Consider the following 22,391-nt stretch of genomic DNA (forward strand, 5'->3'; position numbering starts at 1 on the left):
AGGTCATTCCCAGTTGTTCATTAAGAAATATTGCTGTTACTATGTACATTGTACTTATGGTTCTGCTCACTTCACTCAGCATCAGTTCACGTAAGTCTTTCCAGATTTTCCTGAAATCATCCTTGTCAATTCTTAAAGCACAATAGCATTCCATCACTATCATACACCACAACTTGTTCAGACATTCCCCAATTGATGGATAGCCCCATAATTTCCATCTTTGCTACAACAAAATAGATCAGGAATACATATATTTGTACAAATAGGTCCTTTTGGAGACAGCAAGGTAGCTCAGTGGATTGAAATGGGCATAGAGACAGGAGGTCCTGGGTTCAAATATGGCCTCAGATACTTCCTAGCTTTGTGATCCTGGACAAGTCACTTAATCTCCATGGTCTGACCTTTATCACTCTTATGCATTAGAACCAATATGTGATATTGATTCTAAGATGGAAAGTACAGGTTAAAAAACAACCAACCAACCAACCAACCAACCAACCAACCAAATAGGTTCTGTCCCTCTTTTTAAAAAAATGCTCTTTAAGTGCCATTTATTTTAATCCATATATGAAAAGGAAATCCCATTATAATGTTCCTGAAAAGTGGTCATTTAGCCTCCATTTGAAGACCCCCAATGAGGAGAAACATACCATTGCAACTCATTCCACTTCTGGACAACTCAAATTGTTAGGAGTTGCTCTTGGCATCAAGTCTAAAATTGCCTTCTTGGAATGTTCACCCATTATTTATGGTTCTGCCTTCTGGAACCAAGCAAAACAAGCCTTATGTCTCTTCTACATGAAATCAATGATCATGGCCTCCCCAAGTGTTTTGTCTGCTCTGGTCTATCAACTATTTCTCATGTGACTTGGACTCAAGGTTACCCTTTTTAGGGTGCTCACTCCCCACTCCCCACTTTTCTTTAAACCCTCACTTTCTGTCTTAGTAACAACTCTAAGAAAAGGACAAAGGCGAGGCAAATAGGGTTAAGTGACTTGCCCAGGGTTACATGACTAGAAATTGTCTGAGGCCAGATTTGAACCCAGGACCTCCTAACTCTAGGCCTGGCTCTCAGTCCACTGAGTCACCCAGGTGCCCCTCTCTAGCCCTTCTTAAACTGTGACAGCCAGACCAGAAGAACTGTAACCTTGGTATGTATTCTCAATAGCAGAATCTGTGCTAGTACATAATATAGCACATTTTCTTGAATATATTCAAATTGCTTTATAGAATGGTTTAACCAATTTATGACTCAATCATTGAATTAGCATCAGGCTTTGGCTCTGAGACATTTTTGTAGCTATACTATGAACAGTTGTCATTCATTCATCCATTCATTCATTCAATAGACAGAGTGTTTGACTTGAAGTGAGGAAGAGCTGGGCTTGAATTTTACCTCCAACATTCACTAGCTGTGCTTTCTGGACAATTCTCTTTAATTTCAGGATAATGATAGCATGCACCTCGCAGGAGTGTTGCATTCACAACTGATAGAATAAATGGAGAGTGTTTTCCAGGCCTTAAAGTATTATATATATGGAAAATATATGTCTATGTCAAGTATTAGTGAATACATTAATTTAATAATCCTGTTTAGAGTATCTGCTATGTACTTGGTTCAGTAGACCTCAGCAGGGCAGGGCCAAAGTTTGTGATTATAGACAGGGGCGTATTTTATTATTTTATTATTATTTTTTCAGTCTATTATCCTGCACACGAGTAATGCTCACATTTGGGAGATTTTTAACCATCTGGTTTGATTTTATGATATTTCTCTCATGGTTTTCATGATATTTCTTTCATGGCTTTATGGCCCATATGCATACACAAATTAAAGTGGATATACCTCTGGATAACAAATGAGATAATGCAAATAAAATGATTTGTATTCCTTAAAACACAATTTAATATTAGCTATTATTATGTGGAACTATATGAAGGTTGGTGATTTTTTTATAGAGTAGAAAACTCCGTCTTCCAAATGGAGATTATAACCATAGTTGATCATCATTGGGGCTGCTAGGTAGCACAGTAGATAGAATATATTATCTGGAGTCAGGAAGACCCAAGTTCAAATCTGGCCCCAGACACTTACCAGCCTTGGCAAGTGTTTTAACTTCTGTTTGTCTGGAAGGCAGGGAGATGGCTCAGTAGACAGAATACTGGGGTTGGAGTCAGGAAGACTTAAAATCCAATCTGGCCTTGGATATTTACTAGTTGTGAGACCTTGGGTAAGCCATTTAACCCCATTTACCTCAGTTTCCTCATCTGTAAAGTGAGTCGGAGAAGGAAATGACAAAATGCTTTAGTATCTTTTCCAAGAAAACTTCAAATGCAGTTATTGAGTCAGACACAACTGAAATGACCGAACAACAACAGCACTTATAGAGTACTTTCAGGTTTGCATAGCACTTTATGAATATCTCATGTGATACTCACTGATCACCCTGGAAGGTGAGTGCTTCAGATAAATAAACTGAGGCAAATAGAGGTTAAGTGACTTGCTTGGAGTCACATAGCCCGTATATATCAGAGACAGGACTTGAACAGGCTAGCTCTTTGTCTATTACCCCTTATAGCTCACAGTGCTTCTTTAACTTTGGAGATAATTTTAAAAGACTTTCTTTGGCTTAAAAATTGATTACTGCCCATTCAGTGATGACCCTTTCTGACTTTATGGAGCCTAGTCTGTGGATGAGTCTCACCATTTGTCACTGAGCCTCTCGTACCCAGAGTTTTCCTAACTATTTAGAAGCTCTTGGGTCTTGCCTCCGTTCTCTTGGCAGAACTTTTGAGGACTCAGGGTCATCTGCTTGATATGGTGAAGCCTTGATTTTCATCAAGGACTTAATGAAACACGTGTGTGTGTGTGTGTGTGTGTGTGTGTGTGTGTGTGTGTGCATTTGAATAGCCACCCACACTGGTGTCCAAAGAGGACTAGTAGCTCTGGTTGAGGGCTTTGCTGAACCTTTTTCCGGTTTTCTCATTCACCTTTGGGAGCCACTTTTCACCCAATTTTCACTTGTGGTTTCAAGAAGCTGTAGCATGCACACTGGCCACTCCCTAGGAAACCATCCTGGCAGATGGACTAAACCAGATTGAGGGTAACTAACAGAGCTAAAACCTGTTAGTGAATTATGGCCCCTTCATGCAACCTGTTGAGATAATTGGAGATGACTTGGGGTTCAAAAACTGAGCTGAGGGTGAACATGCTCTGACCTGGCATTATTTCATGAGAGTTTCTCGGTTGCCTGAGGAAGAAATCTAGACCTTGGCTTTGGGAAATTAGTGATATGCTGGTAGGAGGCAATTTGTAAAAGTTTGATTTTCTTTTCTTTTCTTTTTTTTTAAGGGGGTGGTGGGTAAAGGAGGGAAAGGAGCTTCAGAGACAAAAGCTGCCTGCTGGGCAAAGATGCTTAAAATGAAGCCTAATTAGAAAACAGCCAGTCTGACACATAAGGGGAGCCCTTTTAGCAGTCTGAAACACCCCTAGTGCCTGATTGGGAAAGGATGACAGCTTACACTGAGCACTTAAATTGCTTACACAGTGTTTAAATGACTTCAGAGATGAGGCAGGAAGTGTTCCATGGTCTGTAGAGCAAGACCCTATCTTGCTTCCAATTCTAGATTCCGTGGCAGGACCAATTCCCTAGTTCTTTCCAGTTCTGGCCCTGACCATGGCCCATCATCCACCTCTCTGTCAGTAATATGGAACCTAGAGGAGAGGAGTTTTGGTTGGCAGAATGAATTTCACCTTTGTCAAGTCTTTTTCCAGGTCCTGGTGGAGTTTGAGATTTCTGCTACAATATTAGGGAGTTTTACTTCTCATTCTCTAGCCTGCTCTTTTCACGGTGAGGTTTCTTCTTGTATCTCCTTATTTCATTTTTGGATTTATTAATTAATGCTATTAATTCTGGCAATGACATGTTAACTGACTACATTATATATTAAGTCATTATCCCTGTGATTCCCCAGTCGAAAACATCCTTCCCTGGCCACCATTCCTCAGTTGAGTGTCTATAATATCCTCCTTTTAGCATGCAAATTCTGTGAGGGCAGGAACTGTCTCTTTTTGTGTTCTCTTTGTTTAGCATAGCACCTAGCACAAAGTTAATGGCTTAATAACTTTTTTATTCATTCATTCATGTCTTAGAGGAAGGGTTCATAATATGGGGATCATGAACTTATTTCATAAAAACTTTTGATAGCCTTATTTCAATATAATTGTTTCCCCTCATAATCCAATACATTTTATTTCATGCTTGTAAAAACATAATTCTGAGAAAAGATATGGGGCAGCTGGGTGGCTCAGTGGATTGAGAGTCATGTCTAGAGACAGGAAGTCCTGGCTTCAAATTTGTCCTCAGATACTTCCTAGCTGTGTGGCTCTGGAGAAGTCATTTAGCCCCCATTCCCTAGCCCTTACAGCTTTTCTGCCATAGAACACTTTATTGATTCTAGGAAGATATCAGTTTGAACAAAGAAAAGAAAAGCTCCAGTGTTTCATCAGACTGTCAAATGACTCCATGCCATAAAAAAGTTAAGATCTCCTGCCTTAGATTATGGCTCTATTATAAGTTGCATTATCATTAGCAGTAATAGTAATCATTACTAATAACACTGGTCCATAAAAGTTAAGAACAATATTTTAAATGGCTGACAGTCTGATTATTTATAATCCCAATGTTGTGTAGAATTTAAAAAGATCTCAAAATATAGAGATCTAGCAGAAGAATGGAAGCAGAATCAGGTATGTATCATCTCCATCATCCTTTCTTCTATGGAAGTCATCACCAGAAGAAAGATGCTTATCGAAGATGATCTTACATCCTAATACTTTCATTCATTTACAAAAAGTAGTTATGTTGTTCTATTCTGTGATAGTCCAAAGAGCACTAAATAGTGATTTTTTTTCAAGATTGGATAAGTAAATAGAAAAAAATAAGAAGAGATGAATTTTAGATAGGCCATTGGTAGAATCTTGTTTTGATCAGATCAGTGCAGTTTGGTTTGTCAGTCTTACTAAGGCATTTAAGTGAGATAGTGAGCACAAAGGCACATTTCTATTTCCTTTGTCCAGATTTCAGGGTGATAACAGTAAGGGATGAAAGGAGGCTTCTTATTCCCCCACCCCCTATTTTTAAGCAAAACTCAAAGGAAAGTCAAAGATTTAGATGTGGCAAGAGCATAGGAGATAATTTATTCCATTCTTGTCATTTTATAGATGAGGAAATGGAGGCTCAGACAGTCCACAGTGATTTGTGTAAGGATTCCCAGTTAGTAAGAGAAGTTAACCTGGGTCTTGACTTTCAATGCAATATTCTTTCATATGTCGCCTTGGGATTCTGTTTCAGCTACAGCAAGTATAATCAAGGGAATTGGAATCCTTTTCCTTTAAGGATCATCCCAGGTGCCACCTCAACCAAGAATGCTTCCTTGGCTCTTCCCACACTGTCCCAGCCCTCTGCCCTCCAGCTGCCTGCTCAAATGTTTCTTTTTCTGCATCTGACAATATAGATCAAAAATGGCCCTAGTAGGAAGAAGTGGGAGCTCTGAGAGAAAACTACAAAGAAGCCAATTTTAAGTTTAATGGCAAAAAGAACTTCCTAACTATTAAAACTGCCCCAGAACAGAATGAGTTTTATTGAAATGGAGAGAATGGGTACTCCTTGAGTAGAAATCTCTATTTCTATCTGGGGGCAGCTGGGTGGTGCAGTGGACAGAGAGCATTGACTCTGGAGTCAGGAAGACCTGAATTCAAATGTGGTCTCAGACACTTATTGGCTGTGTGACCCTGGGCAAATCACTTAATTCTTTTTGCCTCAGTTTCCTGATCTATAAAAGGAGATGGAGAAGGATATTCCAATATATTTACCAAGAAAGTCCAAAATTGGGTCACAAAAAATTTGACATGATTGAAAATGACTGAACAACAACAAAATCTCTATCTGTTTCTAGATAACCACACAAATACATACATGTATATGTGTATCTATCTATATCTATCTATAGATATAAATTGGGAATAACATCAGAAGAAAGCACTAAGATTAAGGCAGAATAAGAAAGGATTCTTGCAGAAAGAAGGTGGGAGTTTGCTGAGGCGTGTAAGGAGCCAGAAAACAGAGATGAGGAGGCAGAGAGATCTAAGCATGGAAGACAGCCAGTAGAAGCACTCAGAGTTGGGAAATAGAGTATGATTTGTGTGACACTGTAAAGATCAGGGTCACCGGATAGAGGGGTACATAAGCATAAGAATACTGGAACACTAGCTCTGTGAGGAAGGCTTGTTCTCAGAAACCTGAGAAGGGGACAGGGGAGAGGTTGAGACACAGGGGAGAGAGCTCATGGAATCTCTTTGGCACTAAATGTTTGACCTCTGGTACTTGTATGATCTTATTTTACCTTGTGCCAGAACATGGGCTTCTTGCAGGCAGATTCTTCCTTGTCCCCCTTCCCTTCTCTGTTCACATTCCTAAAAGTAAATGGTAAGCAAGGATTCTGGGTGATGCCTTTATAAGCATGTTGGTGACAGTTTCTTTTCTCAGAGGTTTTTCCTTTTACAGGTTTGTCATTAGCTAGTCAATGAAATAGTTGCTACATATTCTGTACGCTGTATTAGGAGGGAGGCACTTGCCATTCTGATTCAACAGAGACGAATCTTTCCTTTTTCAAAATGGTGATGTATGTTGATTCTTCAGACTACTGGCTTGGCTTCAGTTCACTATTGAATCCTAGAAGGCATTATTGTAGGGATGATAAATTGGGCAAAAGCCTTAAACATGTTGAACTTGGATTTCAAAATGATGAGGAATGATGTCAATGATAATATACTTGTGGACGAGCTGGAAAGATGTGGGCTAATTGGAGAAGCTACAGAGCTTCATTGAAACATAGTAAAGGGAGAAACGTTGTGAGTTTGGAGTCAAGAAAGACCTGGGGTAGAATCTCAACTTGGCTGATTACTAACTTACCTTACTGAAGAGGCAAAATAGAAATAGCTGATAGGGCTTGGACTTGGACTCGGGAAGACTTGAGTTCACGTCCTCCCTCTGACACTTTTTAGATGCATGTGTCCCTAAGTGCCTTCTGGAAGCCTCAGTTTCCTCATCTGTAAAATGAGGAGGTTGGACTTAATGCCCTTTAAGGTTCCCATTTAGCTCTAAATTTATGATCCTGTGAGTTTTTCTGAACCTAAACAGTTCTTATAACTGGGTGTGGAGGAGACGAGAAGGGAAAGAAGGATACAGTAGTAAATATTTGTAATCCTTAAGATACAATGTAAATACTAGCTAATATTAGTAGTAATGGTGATAGTGGTAGTGGTAGTAGTAGTGGTAGTAATAGTATTGGTGGTGGTAGTAATGGAGGTTGTAATAATAGTGGTTAGTGGTAGTGGTGGTAGTAATAGTAGTGGTAGTAGTAGTATTAGTGGTAGTTTTAGTGGTAGTGGTAGTTATTGTATAATAGGGTTATAATGAGAAAAAATTTTGGGCAAGCTTTTATAAGTATTAAAGCTTTAATTAATATTAACAATACTATTAGTATTATGTGAGGAAAAATAGCTCCATCCCTCCTCATGGCAACCACAATGGCCTGGAACCCCTGACTATAACCTGAATGTCTGCCATCTGACATCAGCTTCAGGGTCCCCTGTATGTCTCCTGGCCTTCAGCATACAACACCAGGACAGAGGGTGGAGCCAGTTATATGGTCCTGAACTAGAAAGCACAAGGCCTCTTCTCCTGTGTAGGTACTGCCTGGGGCTGCTGCAGGATATCCAGTGTAATGGATAAGCTAGATTAGGGTTAACTTTCTCTAAAATCAATCTACTCCTTTCTCTCTCTCTCTCTCTCTCTCTCTCTCTCTCTCTCTCTCTCTCTCTCTCTCTCTCTCTCTCTCTCTCTCTCTCCCCCTCTCTCTCCCTCCTTCCTTCTCTCTGTCTCTGTCTCTGTCTGTCTCTGTCTCTCTCTCTTTCTCTCTTCCTCCATCTCTCTGTCGGTCTGTCTCTGTCTCCCTCTCTCTGTCTCTGTCTCTCTCCTTCTCTGTCTCTGTCTCTTTCTCTTACTCTCTTTCTCTGTTTCTCTGTCTCTCATATCTTTCTCCCCTTCTCCTTTCTACAAATGTCATAATAAATATGAAAATATATGACCAGAATCTCCATATTTCCATCTTTACAGTATTACTATTTCTTCTACTACTACACTATTACTACTATTTTGTTTCAGCTATATCCAACTTTCCATCATCCCATTTGGGGTTTTCATGGCAAAGATAACATAGTACTTTGCCATTTCCTTCTCCAGCTCATTTTATAGATGAAAAAAACTGTGGTAAACAAAGTTAAGTGACTTGTCCAGGGTCTCACAGCCAGTAAGTGTCCGAGGCTAGATTTGAATCCAGGTCTTCCTGACTCAAGTCCTGCCACTTTGCCCAAAGTACCACCTAGCTGTGGGTTCTCCTCCTCTTCCATTATTTATATTGAATATTAAAGATTGCAAAGTATTTACCACTGCATCCTATTCCCCCTTCTCTTCTCCTCCCCCCTGCCTAGTTCCCCATCCTGTTGTGATCAGTATTGCTGATCAGCATTGGCCAATATCAGTCAGATCAATATCAATGTTACTTCTAGAAATGGTATGTCAGTGGAGTTCCCAGTGGCTCCACGTACCATGCCTGTTACTCTCCAGACCAAACTTCCTGTCCATAATCATCACTCCCCAAATGCATTTCTCCCACTATTAGAATGTAAGCTCCTTAAGGACCATTGGACCTAGCACAATGCTTGGTACATGGTGAGTGCTTAGTAAACACTTATTTATTCATTAACATAATTGCCTTTGTTACATACACGTCTCCATTAATAATAATACTATTAATAATAATTAATTAATAATAATAATAAATCTTAATAATGGATTCTTGGCTCCCACGAGTTGGGATCCCCTGACTGACAGATGATCAGCAAAAGCAGGAAAGCTCAGGACACTATCGATGCAGTGGGAGGTGGTCTAGTTTACTTGGCTGGAACATAAGGCATATGAAGGGGGAGTTACATGAGGTTGGCCTGGAAGGATAAGGTTGTACCTCTCATCATAAACACACAGTTTGGCCCGAGCCAGTGAATCGAAAGGACGAAACATGCCCCCCAATTCAGATGAGAACAATTAAAGCATTTTGCAACATCTGTGGTTTTCTGTGGTTCCCAGGGTTGGCGGACATGGGGAGAGAGTTAAATACCCTGAGATAATATGTCATCTGAATGCCCCATTTAATCGGCAATGGATCTCCTTTTTGCAAAGCCCTAAAACTGGGCTGTTAGTTTCCCTCTGAGCCCAGGCCATCAGAGGAAATCCTGTGATTTAGTTTTTTATTGATGTGGCTGGTCTCCTTGTTGAACTTGACAGTAATTCTCCGGCTTGGAAAGGCAAAGCGCGGCCATTTATTACATTCTTGACGCTTTGCTGATGGTTGGTTTTAAATTGTGCTTTAACTCGTTTTTGTTTTTTTTTTTTCCCTAGAATAAATGCCTCCTTCTATGAGATCTTACAGATGGACTTTGAAATTGACAACAGCAGTGGGTTGGCGGGAGCTCAGCAAGTTACCTGGCAAGTCGAGTACCCCGGGGAAGACTCGGCAAGCGAGCTGGTGGTCTCCGAGATCTTCGTCAGCCAGACAACGTTCGCCGGCATCGTTCCTCTGGCAATGGTAAGAAATAGCTTCTCATAACAAAAACGTTTTCTTTTCGTCCTCTTAGTATTCAAGCGCACATGAAACATTCGATAATTCGCCACTTCCCATGCACCTGCTGCAAGTTGTTTAAACAGGAAAAATACATTTCAATAACATTTTATTTACCCAATATACCATAACAGCTCCTTGGAAACCATTAGAGTCTATTGTGTGAATCCTTTTTCGTTTGTGGATTATTGGCCTGATATGCTGAAATGGTTCCTCGGGAGCCGTTGTTTTCTATTGCCATCATCTGATTGCCATGTGTGTTCACTGGGGCTAAGTGTTACAATTAGTTAAGGCATTCTCATTGAAATATGTTGGGGCTGGGAATCTTGGGATAAGACCATCTTTGAAGAAGCAAGGTGGAGAGTGACCCAGAGGTCACTAGAGAAATGCCTGGTGGATAGAAGTAGGCATTTTTTCTGTTAACCATGTTACCCTCCATATTAAAAAAAAATGTCAGTGGCTCCCTATTACCTTCAGGATCAAATATCAAATCCTCTGTTTGGCTTTTAAAAGCTCTTCAAACCTGGTACTTTCTACCCTTCAAAAACTCCCCATCCATATTCTGCTAGCTTTCCAACTAGTCTTCACACACAACATTCCATCTTCTGACTGAGCTTTTCCTTGGCTTTCCCCTTGTGTCTGGAATGCTCTCTTTCCATGTTTTCCCCTCCTTTTTTCCTTGGTTTCTTTAAGACTCTGATCAATGATTTCATATGCAGGGTTGATTTCATATTACTTCTCCTTCACAGAGGGTGGGAGAAGAATGGAAGGGAGGAAGAGAATTTGGAACTCAAGATTAAAAGAAAAAGGATATTTTTAAAAAAAGATCAATTGATTCCTAGCTATGTGACCCTGGGCAAGTCACTTGACCCCCATTGCCTAGCCCTTACCACTCTTCTGCCTTGGAGCCAATACACAGTATTGACTCCAAGATGGAAGGTAAGGGTTTAAAAAAAAAAAAGATCAATTGAGGTGGGGGGAAAGCTTTGTTCAAATCTCATTAACTGTAAGAGCCTTTCCTGGGTATCTCTGCTTCTCTTCTCTATTGCTAGGTCCTTACCTTTGAGATTACTTCCCATTCATATGTGTATATAATAATAGTAATAATAACTAGCATTATATAACTCTTCAATATCTGCAAAACATTTTATAAGTACCTCATTTCATCTTTACAACCACTCGGTGAAGTAGGTTCTATTATTATCTCTATTTTGTAGTTGAGGAAACTGAGGCAGACAGAGGTTAAATGACTTGTCCAGAGTCATACAGATAGGGAGAGTCTATTAAGTGACTGTTGGACTCTTAAATCCAGTGCCTGATCTACTATGCCCTCTCCTTATCCAGGTAAAGTAACAGAGTGAGTCATGAGCCAAGATAGGATTCCATCCCAAGTCTCTGATCTCCATTCACTGAGTTATCTGGCTACCTAACCTGTGTGTAAGTTGTTTCTGTGACTCCATTTGGTATTTTTTTGGCAAAGGTACTGCAGTGGTTTGCCATTTCCTTATCCAGTTCCTTTTACAGATGAAGAAACTGAGGCAAATTTGGTCAAGTGACTTGTTCAGAGTCATCTGGATGAGGCCAGATTTGAACTTAGGTCTTCCTGACTTTAGTCCCAGCACTCTTGTAGTTGTTTGTATATTGTCTTTTCCATTTAAATGTGAAATCTTTGAAGGTAAGAACAATATTTTCCTTTTTCTCCACATATCCAGTATGAATATATGGTATATGCTAAATAAATGCTTCTTGATGCTGGTGAGGATGATGATGTAAGAGGCAGAACAGGGGAGATAATCTGGGAAATGGAGGATGGGAAAAGGAGGTGGTTCCATCCTGTAGCAAGGAGAAAGTGAAGGAAGCAGCCTGAGGGCTAAGCTCATACTCACAACCCAAAAATAAAACACTAAGAGAAAGACCTCTGGCCTGTTGGGCAGCTCCTTGGCAGAAGACTTAAGAGTGAATGTGGAGTCACAGATAAATGTAGAGAGAGAAGGGATTTATGGGAAAAAAGGCATGAGAGTGGACCATAGAATCAGGATTCTTAAGGACAAAGAACATGCAAAAACCGATGGGCTGGATGGAATTAGAATCCAGACACAGTAATTCTCTCTAATACATAGGAACTGGGGCCTTTCTATTCCAGGGCCCAGATATAAGAATTAATACAGTATATGAAAAATAGATTCTCACAGGATGTTGTTCTTCTGTCTTTACATCACTTCTAATTCTTTGACAACTCTCAGACATTCAACTTGAGTAAAACTCAGAGAGCAAGGGAGATTGGTCCATGGTGGGTGCGATCAGGCTGTAACACATAGCAAATAAGGAACTATGAAGAAGAGGAGTCATGTATGTATTCACTTACTAGGCATGACCCTGGGCAAGTCATTTAACTGTATTTGCTTCAGTTTCTTCATCAAAAAAATGAGTTGGAGAAGGAAAAGGTACATTTGCCAAGAAAAGTGAAGAAAATAAGGTCAGGAAGAGTCTGGAAACAATTGAACAACATCAGATGACTGACAAGGAAGATGGATTGGCTTTGTGTTGAGAATGCAGGATAACTGAGTGGCAAGTCTGAAAGCTTCTATCCCTTTTGACTGCTTCTCATAAATGAATGGGAAGAGGGGGCAGCTGGGTAGCTTAGTGGATTGAGAACCAGTCCTAGAGATGGGAGGTCCTAGTTCAAATCTGGCTTCAGCCACTTCCCAGCTGTGGGACCCTGGGCAAGTCACTTGACCCCCATTGCCTAGCCCTTACCACTCTTCTGCCTTGGAGCCAATACATAGTATTGACTCCAAGACGGAAGGTGAGGGTTTAAAAAAAAATGAATGGGAAGATATGAACAAGAGCCATGTTAGATGGACAAATATGACACACGGGTATGGACACATAGACATATGCATATAGATATACATGATACACACACACACACACACACACACACACACACACAGAGTGTATTATAGACAGTATAGTGCAATGGAAAGAACCCTGATTCTGGAGTCAGAAGACTTGCATTCGAATCCTTCTTCTATTATTTAATCCCTGTATGACCTTGAGCCAAGAAGTCACTTAATCTCATTGGGTACCATTTTCTTCATCTGTTGAAGGAAAGGAGGGGACAGGCTTGTCCTTTGAAAGTCTTGATGGATGATTTCTATTAGCAATATGATCTGCATCACCCCAAGGCAATCCCAGTCCATTTGAACTATGGAGATCAGTGATCCTTTGGGTTCCCATTAATGATGCAGGCTTCTTGCCTTGACTTGTGAATGTAGCTCACTTCCTAGACTTGGACTTGGGAATTTGGGGAAGTCTTATAATCAATAGGAAGGAGGCAGCTATGTGGCTTAGAGAGCTGTATGACCCTGGGCGTATTGCATCTGCTGGAAAAGGATCCTTACCTCTCTTTTCAAAGAAGTAAATTCTGTTAAGAGGGAAGATACTCTCTGGGATTCCTAAGGACAAAGAAAATGCAAAAAGCAGTAGACTGGGCAGGATTCTCTGACTTAGAGCCTTACGGGACTTAGAATCAGGAAGATCTGAGTTCAAATTCTGCCCCCAATAATAGCTGTGTGTCTCTCTTAACCTCTGTTTGCCTGAATTTTCTGGAGAAGGAAATGGCAAACCACTCCAGTATCTTTGCCAAGAAAATCCGATGGATGATATGGGTCAGGAAGAGTTGGACACACAGGAACGAATAACAACAGCCCCAATAAGAAGAGACTATTTTTGTGTTATTTCCCCTTGGGCTCTCTGGCATATGCTGCCGGTCAGTTCAACAAGCATCATTTGGATTACTCAGGGTAGAATTAGAGAACAGAGACTGAGGTGGCCCTGCTGCCAGCCAGGTGTTGTTGCAAAAGATACCATTACCTTATAATAATATTTTCATTCATTCATTCTCCCACCTGCAGGGAGTTATCTATGAAGTCTGAATCTGTTGAGCATCTGTGATTTTTAGCTCCGCTGCCCTTAGAGGAAACTTTTGCTCTAGATCTCAGCATAGTCCCAGGGAGTTCTTTGGCAGGAGATGGGCTACTTCATCCTCCGTGACTTGCTGGCTGGTGTAGGCAGGGCTGTAGCCTGGAATTTCTTCTACCTCCTGCCCTCTCAGCCTTGTTATACTGTTTCTGTTCCTTAAAACAAAAGTGGCTTGCAGGGTGTAGAATGTACGATATGTCCCTGTGAAGGTTAATTTGCACACAGAATGTTTATTTTATTTTATTTTATTTTTTTGTCAGTGTATTGAATTGTGGGTGGCTGTGATTACAGGTTCCTGAGTCTTGGCACATGAGCTGGCAACATTTGCTCCAAGATATCTTTTGGTTCACCATAGAAATTGGCTCTGAAATGCCCTCAGGCTACACAGAGACCTTGATTAGGTATTCAAATGCAATTGGTGACCCATAGAACATCTTTCCATATGCTGCCAATTATGTTGCCCCAATCCCCTGCTGGATGGTGAATGGCACTGAGGGAGAACTTGCTTCTACAAGTTCTTGGATCAAGATGGACACCTGATCTCTCAGGCTCATTCTTAGCTTCTTTCTCCACAACTGTTGCATTTCTGCAACAGAATTGGCTCTTTTTTTTCTTCCTCCAATATGGAGTGAAGGTGATGGATTATTATCCCACTGACTAACAAAAGACCTGATTTTCCCCTTGTCTTAGTTTCACAATAATATTTTGTATATTCTGTTTTGAATAGAGAGCAAAATAGATGTTGACCTCTGTCAGGAAGATCTAGGTTCAAATCCTACCTGTGATATCATCATCATATTATCAGTAGCATTTACATAGTACTTTGAAGTTTGCAAAGCACTTTACAAATGTTAACTCATTAGCTCTTTACAACAGGAGAGATAAGTGCTATTATTATCCTAATTTTACAGATGAGGAACTGAGGCAAGACAATTGACTTACCCAGAGTCATACATCTAATAAATGTCTAATACTCTGGTGTTCAAATTGTGGTATATGATGCTGGTGGAATACTACTGTGCAATAAAGAATGATAAAGTCCTTGATTTCCATATGAGCTGGAAAGACCAACAGGAACTGATGCAGAGTGAAATGAACAGAACCAGGAGGACATTGTATACAGAGACTGAAGCATTGTGGGATGATTATATGTAATTGACTTTGCTACTGATAACAGGACAACCCCAAAGGATTTATAAGAAAGAATGTAATCCACATTGAGAGAAAGAACTGGGAGTAGAATTGCAGAAGAAAACCATTTGATTTTTCACTTTTTATATGGGTATTGGATGTGGGGTTTTGGTTTTTAAAAGATTATTACAAAAATGAATAATACAGAAATAGGTACTGAGTGTCAATACATGTATAACCCAGTGAACTCTGGTGTTCCTGATACCCAAGTTCTGCATTCTATTCACTGCACCACCTTGCTGCCCCACTCATCCTACCCGGGGCGAGTCATTACCTTTTCAGTGCCCTAGACTAGCCTTGAAAACACCTTGCTTTAGATGAGTGTCTGATCAGCATCAGAAATTTCCACCTGGAAACTTGGAGGCGGGGAGTGTTCCATCCTGGGAATTCCCAATGAAGCCACCTGTCTGGACAAACTATTGTGTAATGCTTTTGATCATTCCAATTACAATCTCATCATTAAATCTCCAGGACATGAAGGAAATGGTGATGGGGTGGAGGCATGATTATGCCCAATCTACAGTCAGGAAGCCCAAAGAGATTATGTGCTACAGTGAGGAAAACACTGCATTTAAAGCTGGGGATCTTATCCTGGGTGATAGGCAACTTGGCAGATGGATAGATTTCAGGAGGTCTGTGAACTTAAATGGGGGGAAAATAAAGTCATAACTTCTTTATTTCAACATAATTGTTTTCCTTTGTAATCCCTGCATTTTATTTTATGAGTTTACAAACATCATCCTGAAAAGGAATCCAAATCCATAGACTTCACCTGATGAGTGAAGGGATTTAGGACACAAAAGAAGTTAATAACCCCCAATTTAAAGTCTGTAGACCTGGATTAGAAGACTTCTTTATAATTTAGTGCCTGTGTGACCTTAAGCAAGCTCTTTATTTGGCCTCAGTTTCTTAATCTTTAAAATTGAAGGTTTTATATTCAGTGATAATCCCCTCTAGCTTTAAATATCTGATTAAGTAATCCACTTATCTCTCCATTCCTCAGTTTCTTCGTCTATAAAATGAAGGACTCAAATGTGGTAATCTTAAAAATCCCTTCTAGCTCTCACTATGATGTGATTAGGCTAAGGCCACAATGGGCAGTTAGGGGATGCAATGAAGAGAGTGCCAGGTCTGGAGTCAGGAAAACACATTTTCCTGAGTTTAAATATAGTCTCAGATACTTACTAGCTATGTGACCCTGACTAAGTCACTTTACCCTCTTTACCTCAGTTTCCTCATCTGTAAAATGAACTGGAGAAGGAAATAGTAAATCTCTTTAGTATCTTTGCCATGTAAACCCCATAATGGAGGTCACAGGGAGTTGGACACAACTGAAAAAACGACTTGACAACAATGACAACTAAGGTCCCAAAGGGAATTATGGCTGATCTGGTTTCTTGATTCTCAACCCAGGAATTTTCTTCTGGTCTGTGATGGCTTAATAATTTTACCTATATGTTAAAGAAAGCCTGGGGATATTAAATACTATCATTTTGTCTTTTAGGGACCAACTGGGTGCCTCAGTGAGTTGAGAGTCAGGCCCAGAGTCCTGGTTTAAAATCTGGACTCAGACATTTCCTAACTGTGTGATCCTGGGCAAGTCACTTAACCTTCATTGCCTAACCCTTACCACTCTTCAGCCTTGGAAACAGTACACAGTATTGATTCTAAGACAGAAGGGTAAGGGCTTAAAAAAATTATTTAATTATTTAATTTCAATTTTTTTCCCTGATCACATGTGGATACAATCAAATTTTAATATTCTTCTCATGACATTTTGCAATCCACATTCATTATTTTGTCTTTCTTTCCATCCTCAGCACTTAGCACAGTATCTGGCACATGCTGATTACTTAAGAAATGTTCCTTGACTGCCCCTGAGTTGTTCCAAGATGCATCATAAATAGTGGGGGCTTGAAGGCATGTAAGCTTCTTAGAATGAAGGGACTGTGATGAATTTTTGCCCTTGGTAGATAAGAACATAGGCTTGGGTTAGAATCGAGTCAATCAAAGATGGATGCTTGAGGGCTTTGCCCAAGTAGAGACCTTTGTCACTCTAATTGCTGTGTCTCCCATCAGGGGAACAAACTAGCAAGCCAGAAGGACATTCTGATTCATGGGTGAGGACCCAGCAATCATGAGACCGAAGAATCACAAGAGATCAGAGCTGAAAGTCACCTCAGTGGCCATCGACTCTGCCCCATACCAGAAACATTTTTCCCTCTGTCTAAATTGACAAGTATTTATCCAGCCTCTCAGTTGAAGACTTCCAGTGAGTAGGAATTCACTACCTTCTAAGGCAACACAGCTTTTTTAAAAATTTGCTATTCATTTATCTGTTCATTCATTTATTATTATTTATTTATTTTGCTAAAGTAAAAAATAAAATAGCAATCACACTCTTATTGAAAGGCAGATGTAGGAAGGAGGATTTGCTCTTTTCTGCCCATAGCCCAGGTAGGTACTTTAGGGGAACTGCTGAAAAGGTAAGATTTGGTGAAGAGTATAAGCTTTGGAATCAAAGGAGCTAGGTTTAGATCTTAGCTTTGTCACTTTTCTCAGCCTGTTTCCTCATCTATAAAATGAAGCAGTTGGATGGGATAATCTCTCAGGTCTCTTCCAGCTCAAAATCTGTGATCCTTTGACAGGAGGAGCATGTTGACACTAAAGCATGGACAAAGAACAGAGATTATGAAGGCATTATTCCCCATTAAAAAAAAATACATTGCACAGGAGACTGCAAAAAATTATATTTATCACCTAAGTTGAGTGGTAGAACCTTACAGTAGAAATAGGAGGTGACTGGGGTCATGTGACCCAGGTTCTAACTTTAGTTCTCTATATAACCAGATGCATGGTCTTAGGAAGCTGCTTTTTCTTATCTGAGCCTGTTTCTCCATCTGTAAAATGAGGGTTTCAAATAGATACCCTCTTAGACACCTTAGAACTTTAAATTTATGACCCTATGGCTTTAAAAAAATTATCTTTCACAGATTTGGAACTTCCATCCTGGGACTGATATGGTCTAATTGGATGAATGAATGGATATTACAAATTCATTTTATGTGTAGCCAAACTTAAGACTGAACTACATGTCCATGCATCCATCCATGCATCCATCCAACCAACCAATCAACCAATCTGGTTATTGATGTCTTCCTGTTGCCCTGTGTATGTATACCTATTGATACCTCCTTCCCTCACCCCCTCCCAGCTTTCCAGCTCTTACTCAGATGAGTAATCAGCATCAAGTAATCAAATCAACACTATCATCCCTTCTGAAAAGGTTATGTCCATTCACTACTCTATGGCTCCCTCATTATCCTACTTACTCTTTGCTTCTCTCTTCCTTGACTAGTACTTTCCTAAATGTATTGTCTCTTCCTATTATTCAGTAATCAATAAAGCACTTACTAGGTGCCAGGCATGATACCAAGTTTGTTTTTTTTTTTTTAAACCCTTACCTTCCATCTTGGAATCAATACTGTGTATTGGCTCCAAGTCAGAAGAGTGGTAAGGGCTAGGCAATGGGGGTCAAGTGACTTGCCCAGGGTCACACAGCTGGGAAGTGTCTGAGGCTAGATTTGAACCCAGGACCTCCCATCTCTGGGCCTGGCTCTCAATCCACTGAGCTACCCAGCTGCTCCCATGATACCAAGTTTTATTAAGCACCTACTATATGCCAGACACTATGCTAAATGATGGGATACATATATGAAAAAGAAAGACATTCCCTGACCCCAAGGATTCTCCAGTCTAATAGGGGAAGACAATTTACAAAAGGAAGTGGAAAGGGATGGGGTATTGAAGGTACTAGATGTAGAGATGTGGGGAAGAATATATTATATTCTAGAACATTTAGAATTTGATATAGTATATTCTACATACTATATGTATCATATCCTATCATCATATGCGGTCCTTCAGTGCAGAAACTATCTTTAAAACGTCACAACTTCTTAATAAATTCTTTTACATTCACTTATTCAAGTCTCAGAGAAGGATTTTAATCTAATTCATAGTTAGGAAATTGCTAACTCTCTGGTCTTTGGATTTTTTTCCCCACGTATGAACTTTTCCAAGTTTGGCTTCTTTTCGCTTTTTCCTCTCCCTCATTCTATCTATAACCCTTTTTTTTTTTTCTGGTTGTTGAGTCTTTATTTTGTAGATTTCTTTCTTCTCCATTGGGCATAGCAGGAGGTGTCAATAGCTCCTTGTCACCATTTTCAATCAGACCTTGAAACTGCAGAGCTTCACTATGAACAAGCAACACCAGTCACTCAAGCCACATTATCTCTCTACAGATTAGAATTTAAATCACAGTGCTCACTGGATTCCTAGGCAACAAGGAGGTTTGCTATGGTACAAAGTCAAGATCTTGAGGGCCAGCTGCTCTAAATGGTTTCCCCCTGAAACATTTCTAAAAGTCCTCGGACAAAAGCAACTCATAAGTACCTCAAGGGTGAGTGATTCCATTGGCAGCAGCACTCATTCTAGTGATAGGAAATGGAATTTCTCTAGGAAAAGTAGGTGATCAATTTTCAACAAAGTTGAAAGCAAGATTCTTTTGTTGGGAGGCAGCTAGATGGTTCAATGCATAGAAAGCCAGTCTGAGAGATGGGAGATCCTGAATTCAAATCTGACCTCAGACACTTCCTAAGCTGTGTGACCCTGGGCAAGTCATTTGATCTCAATTGCTTAGCCTTTTCTGCTCTTCTGCCTGGGAACCAGTACTTATAAATTGGACAGAATTCCAGGACAGAAAGTAAGTTTTTTTTTAAATCTATTTGCATCTTTTCTTTTTCCATTATCTAGATTTTCCTCTGTATTTCTTTCTCCCCTCTCAGAGAACTATCTTGCAAAGAAAATTGAAAAAGAAAAGAAAATAGAAGAGGCAGAAAAATAAACTCAATAATACATTGAAAAAATATGATGGGAAGGGAAAAGAATAAGCATTTATTATATATCTACTATGTGCCAGGCACTGTACTTCACAAATATATAATTTTATTCTCACAACTGGTCTGAGAGGTGGTACTATTATTATCTCCATTTTGCAAATGAGAAAACTTATGCAGAGGTTAAGTGACTTGCCCAGGGTCACACAACTAGTCTTTATCTGAGGTTGAAATTGAAATCAGGTTTTCCTGACTCTAGAACCAGTGTTCTATCCACTACACCATTTACCAGTTAAATGCAATATTTTACTCCTGTGGCCCTCATTGTTTTTCCCTCCTTTCCTCTGTGAAGGAAGTAGGGAGACATCTAATCATCCAACTTATTTGAGGTCATGAAGAGCTTATGTTCTAATGGGATGGGGAGGGTGGGAAGATAACATTTAAATAGATGAATGCATAAGATACATATAGAATAGATGAAAGAAGGCAAGCTTATAGAGTAAGACACTAGAAGCTGGAGGGGTGAGGGCAGGGAATGGGATTGGGAAAGGCTTCTTGCAGGAGGAGTTTGAGATGAGTCTTGAAGGAAACCAGTGATGCTAAGAGATAGAGGTGAGGGGTTGGGGAGATTAGCTTCCTTGAATGAACTAGGTTAGCCCTCTTGCAGCTGATGGAGTCTTTTGCCTTTCACCTTGGGAGAAAGCTTGTGTTTCAGCGGTAAAACCTTGGAGAGATGAATGTCATACAGGTTTGTGAGCGGATCTTAGCATCCAGTTCATAAACATTTATTAAATGTTTACTCTGTGCCAGGGACTAAACTCAGTTCTGGAGATACAAAGAAAGGCAACCACATGGTCCACGATTTCAAGTCCAGTCAAATGGGAGAGCCATCATGGAAACAACTAGAGACAAACAAGATATTGATGTGATAAACTGGAGATAATTAAGAGAGAAAAGGCATATGCTTTAAGGGGGAATTGAGAAAGTTTCTTAGAGTAGATGGAATTTAACTGAGACTTAAAGGAAGCCAGGGAATCCAAAAGGTAGAGATGAGGAGGTAGAGGGTGCTCAGCAATGGGGATAGCCAATAGGAATGGCTGAAGTTGGGAGTTGACTGTCTTCTGGGAAGGCAACAAGAAGGGCAGTGTTACTAGCTATAGGTGGGATAGGGAATTAGGTGTAAGAAGACTGTAAAGATTGGAAGGGCTTTGAAACCAAAGAGAAGATTTTATATTTGATTTTGAAGAGAAGAGAGAGGCATTGAAGTTTATTGAATAGTGAGGTAACATATATCGCTGTCAGCAGAAGGGAGGATGGAGTGGTGGGGGGAAAGGCTGGAAGCAAGAAGACCAACCAGGAAACTGTAGTTCTGGGATGAAGTGATGAGGGTAAATAAGGAGGGAAATTATCTGTCTATCTATCTATCTATCTATCTATCTATCTATCTATCTATCTATCTATCTATCTATCTATCTATCTATCCATCTATCCATCCATCTATCCACACACATATACATAAATTATTGGAGAAATAAATGGCAAACCACTCTAGTATCTTTGCTAAGAAAACCCCAGTGGGGTCATGAAGAGTTGGATACCACTGAAAAACACAACTAAATACACACATGAATTATATATTAACATATAATACCAAGTAATTATTAAATAACTATAATTATTATACAATATACACATTATATTTTGTATATAAATATATGTTTCTCCATTGAAATAGCCTGCTTGTTGATTTCCCTACTTCTTTAAGTCTCAGCTCATCTCACACCAGTCCATCCATCACTTAGCTGATGGTGATTTCATACACACACCCACACCCACACTCACACATGTGTATATACACATATACATATAGATACATACACACATATCTCCATCTATATGTACATGCCAAATTCTGACTATATATGTATATATATATATATACACTAATATAATGAGAATTTACTTTTCACATACTATATTCTCATATCAGAGCCCTAGAGTAAAAAGGTCCAAATCATTTCCAGGATATTAGAGAAGAATTTCTGTGTATCACAGATACTGTCCAGACTACAGTTTTTTTTTATACTTCCTTTGTTCTTAGGAATCCCCAGGAATGTGTTCCTTTGACAAAGTCTAGATGATAGGAAGGCTTTAGTGAATCTTTTCTGGCAATCATCACCATTCATCAACTGTTGGTGCTGGGAAGGGCTGAGAATTCAGTGGACCACCTCCTAATTAGCTATATACCAATTAGAGATGTCTTTGGATATTCAAGGGAGGAGCTGAATGATGAGCTCCCAAAAAGTATATATAGGTATCTGGGCCAGGAATTTTAGGGGTCTTTGAAGAATCCAGGAGAATCCTTTGAACATAATTAGGATATCTTGACTAGCCAATTAATAAATTATTTTGAAATTTAAAAATACTGCCTTAAGAATTTCAAGTCATTGCTCTCTCTCTCTCTATATATATATCTATATATCTATCTATATCTATATATCTATATCTATATATATCTGTTTATCTTTCTATTTGATTATCTATATACCCAATTTCTTTCTTTCTTTCTTTCTTTCT

At 39.6% G+C, this 22,391-nt stretch overlaps 1 protein-coding gene across 1 annotated transcript in view; it reads left to right on the forward strand.

The window, feature by feature from the left end:
• Positions 1-9,501: 9,501 nt before the first annotated feature.
• TMEM132B (transmembrane protein 132B) overlaps positions 9,502-22,391 on the forward strand; it is a 258,328-nt gene continuing 245,438 nt past the window's right edge. The window contains exon 1 of the mRNA XM_056821906.1: positions 9,502-9,708. Within this exon, the coding sequence (XP_056677884.1) occupies positions 9,553-9,708 (156 nt within the window). The 5' untranslated portion in view covers positions 9,502-9,552. The remainder of the gene's footprint in view (positions 9,709-22,391) is intronic.

This window comes from Monodelphis domestica, chromosome 3 (genome assembly GCF_027887165.1).
Source record: "Monodelphis domestica isolate mMonDom1 chromosome 3, mMonDom1.pri, whole genome shotgun sequence".
Lineage (NCBI taxonomy): Eukaryota > Metazoa > Chordata > Mammalia > Didelphimorphia > Didelphidae > Monodelphis > Monodelphis domestica.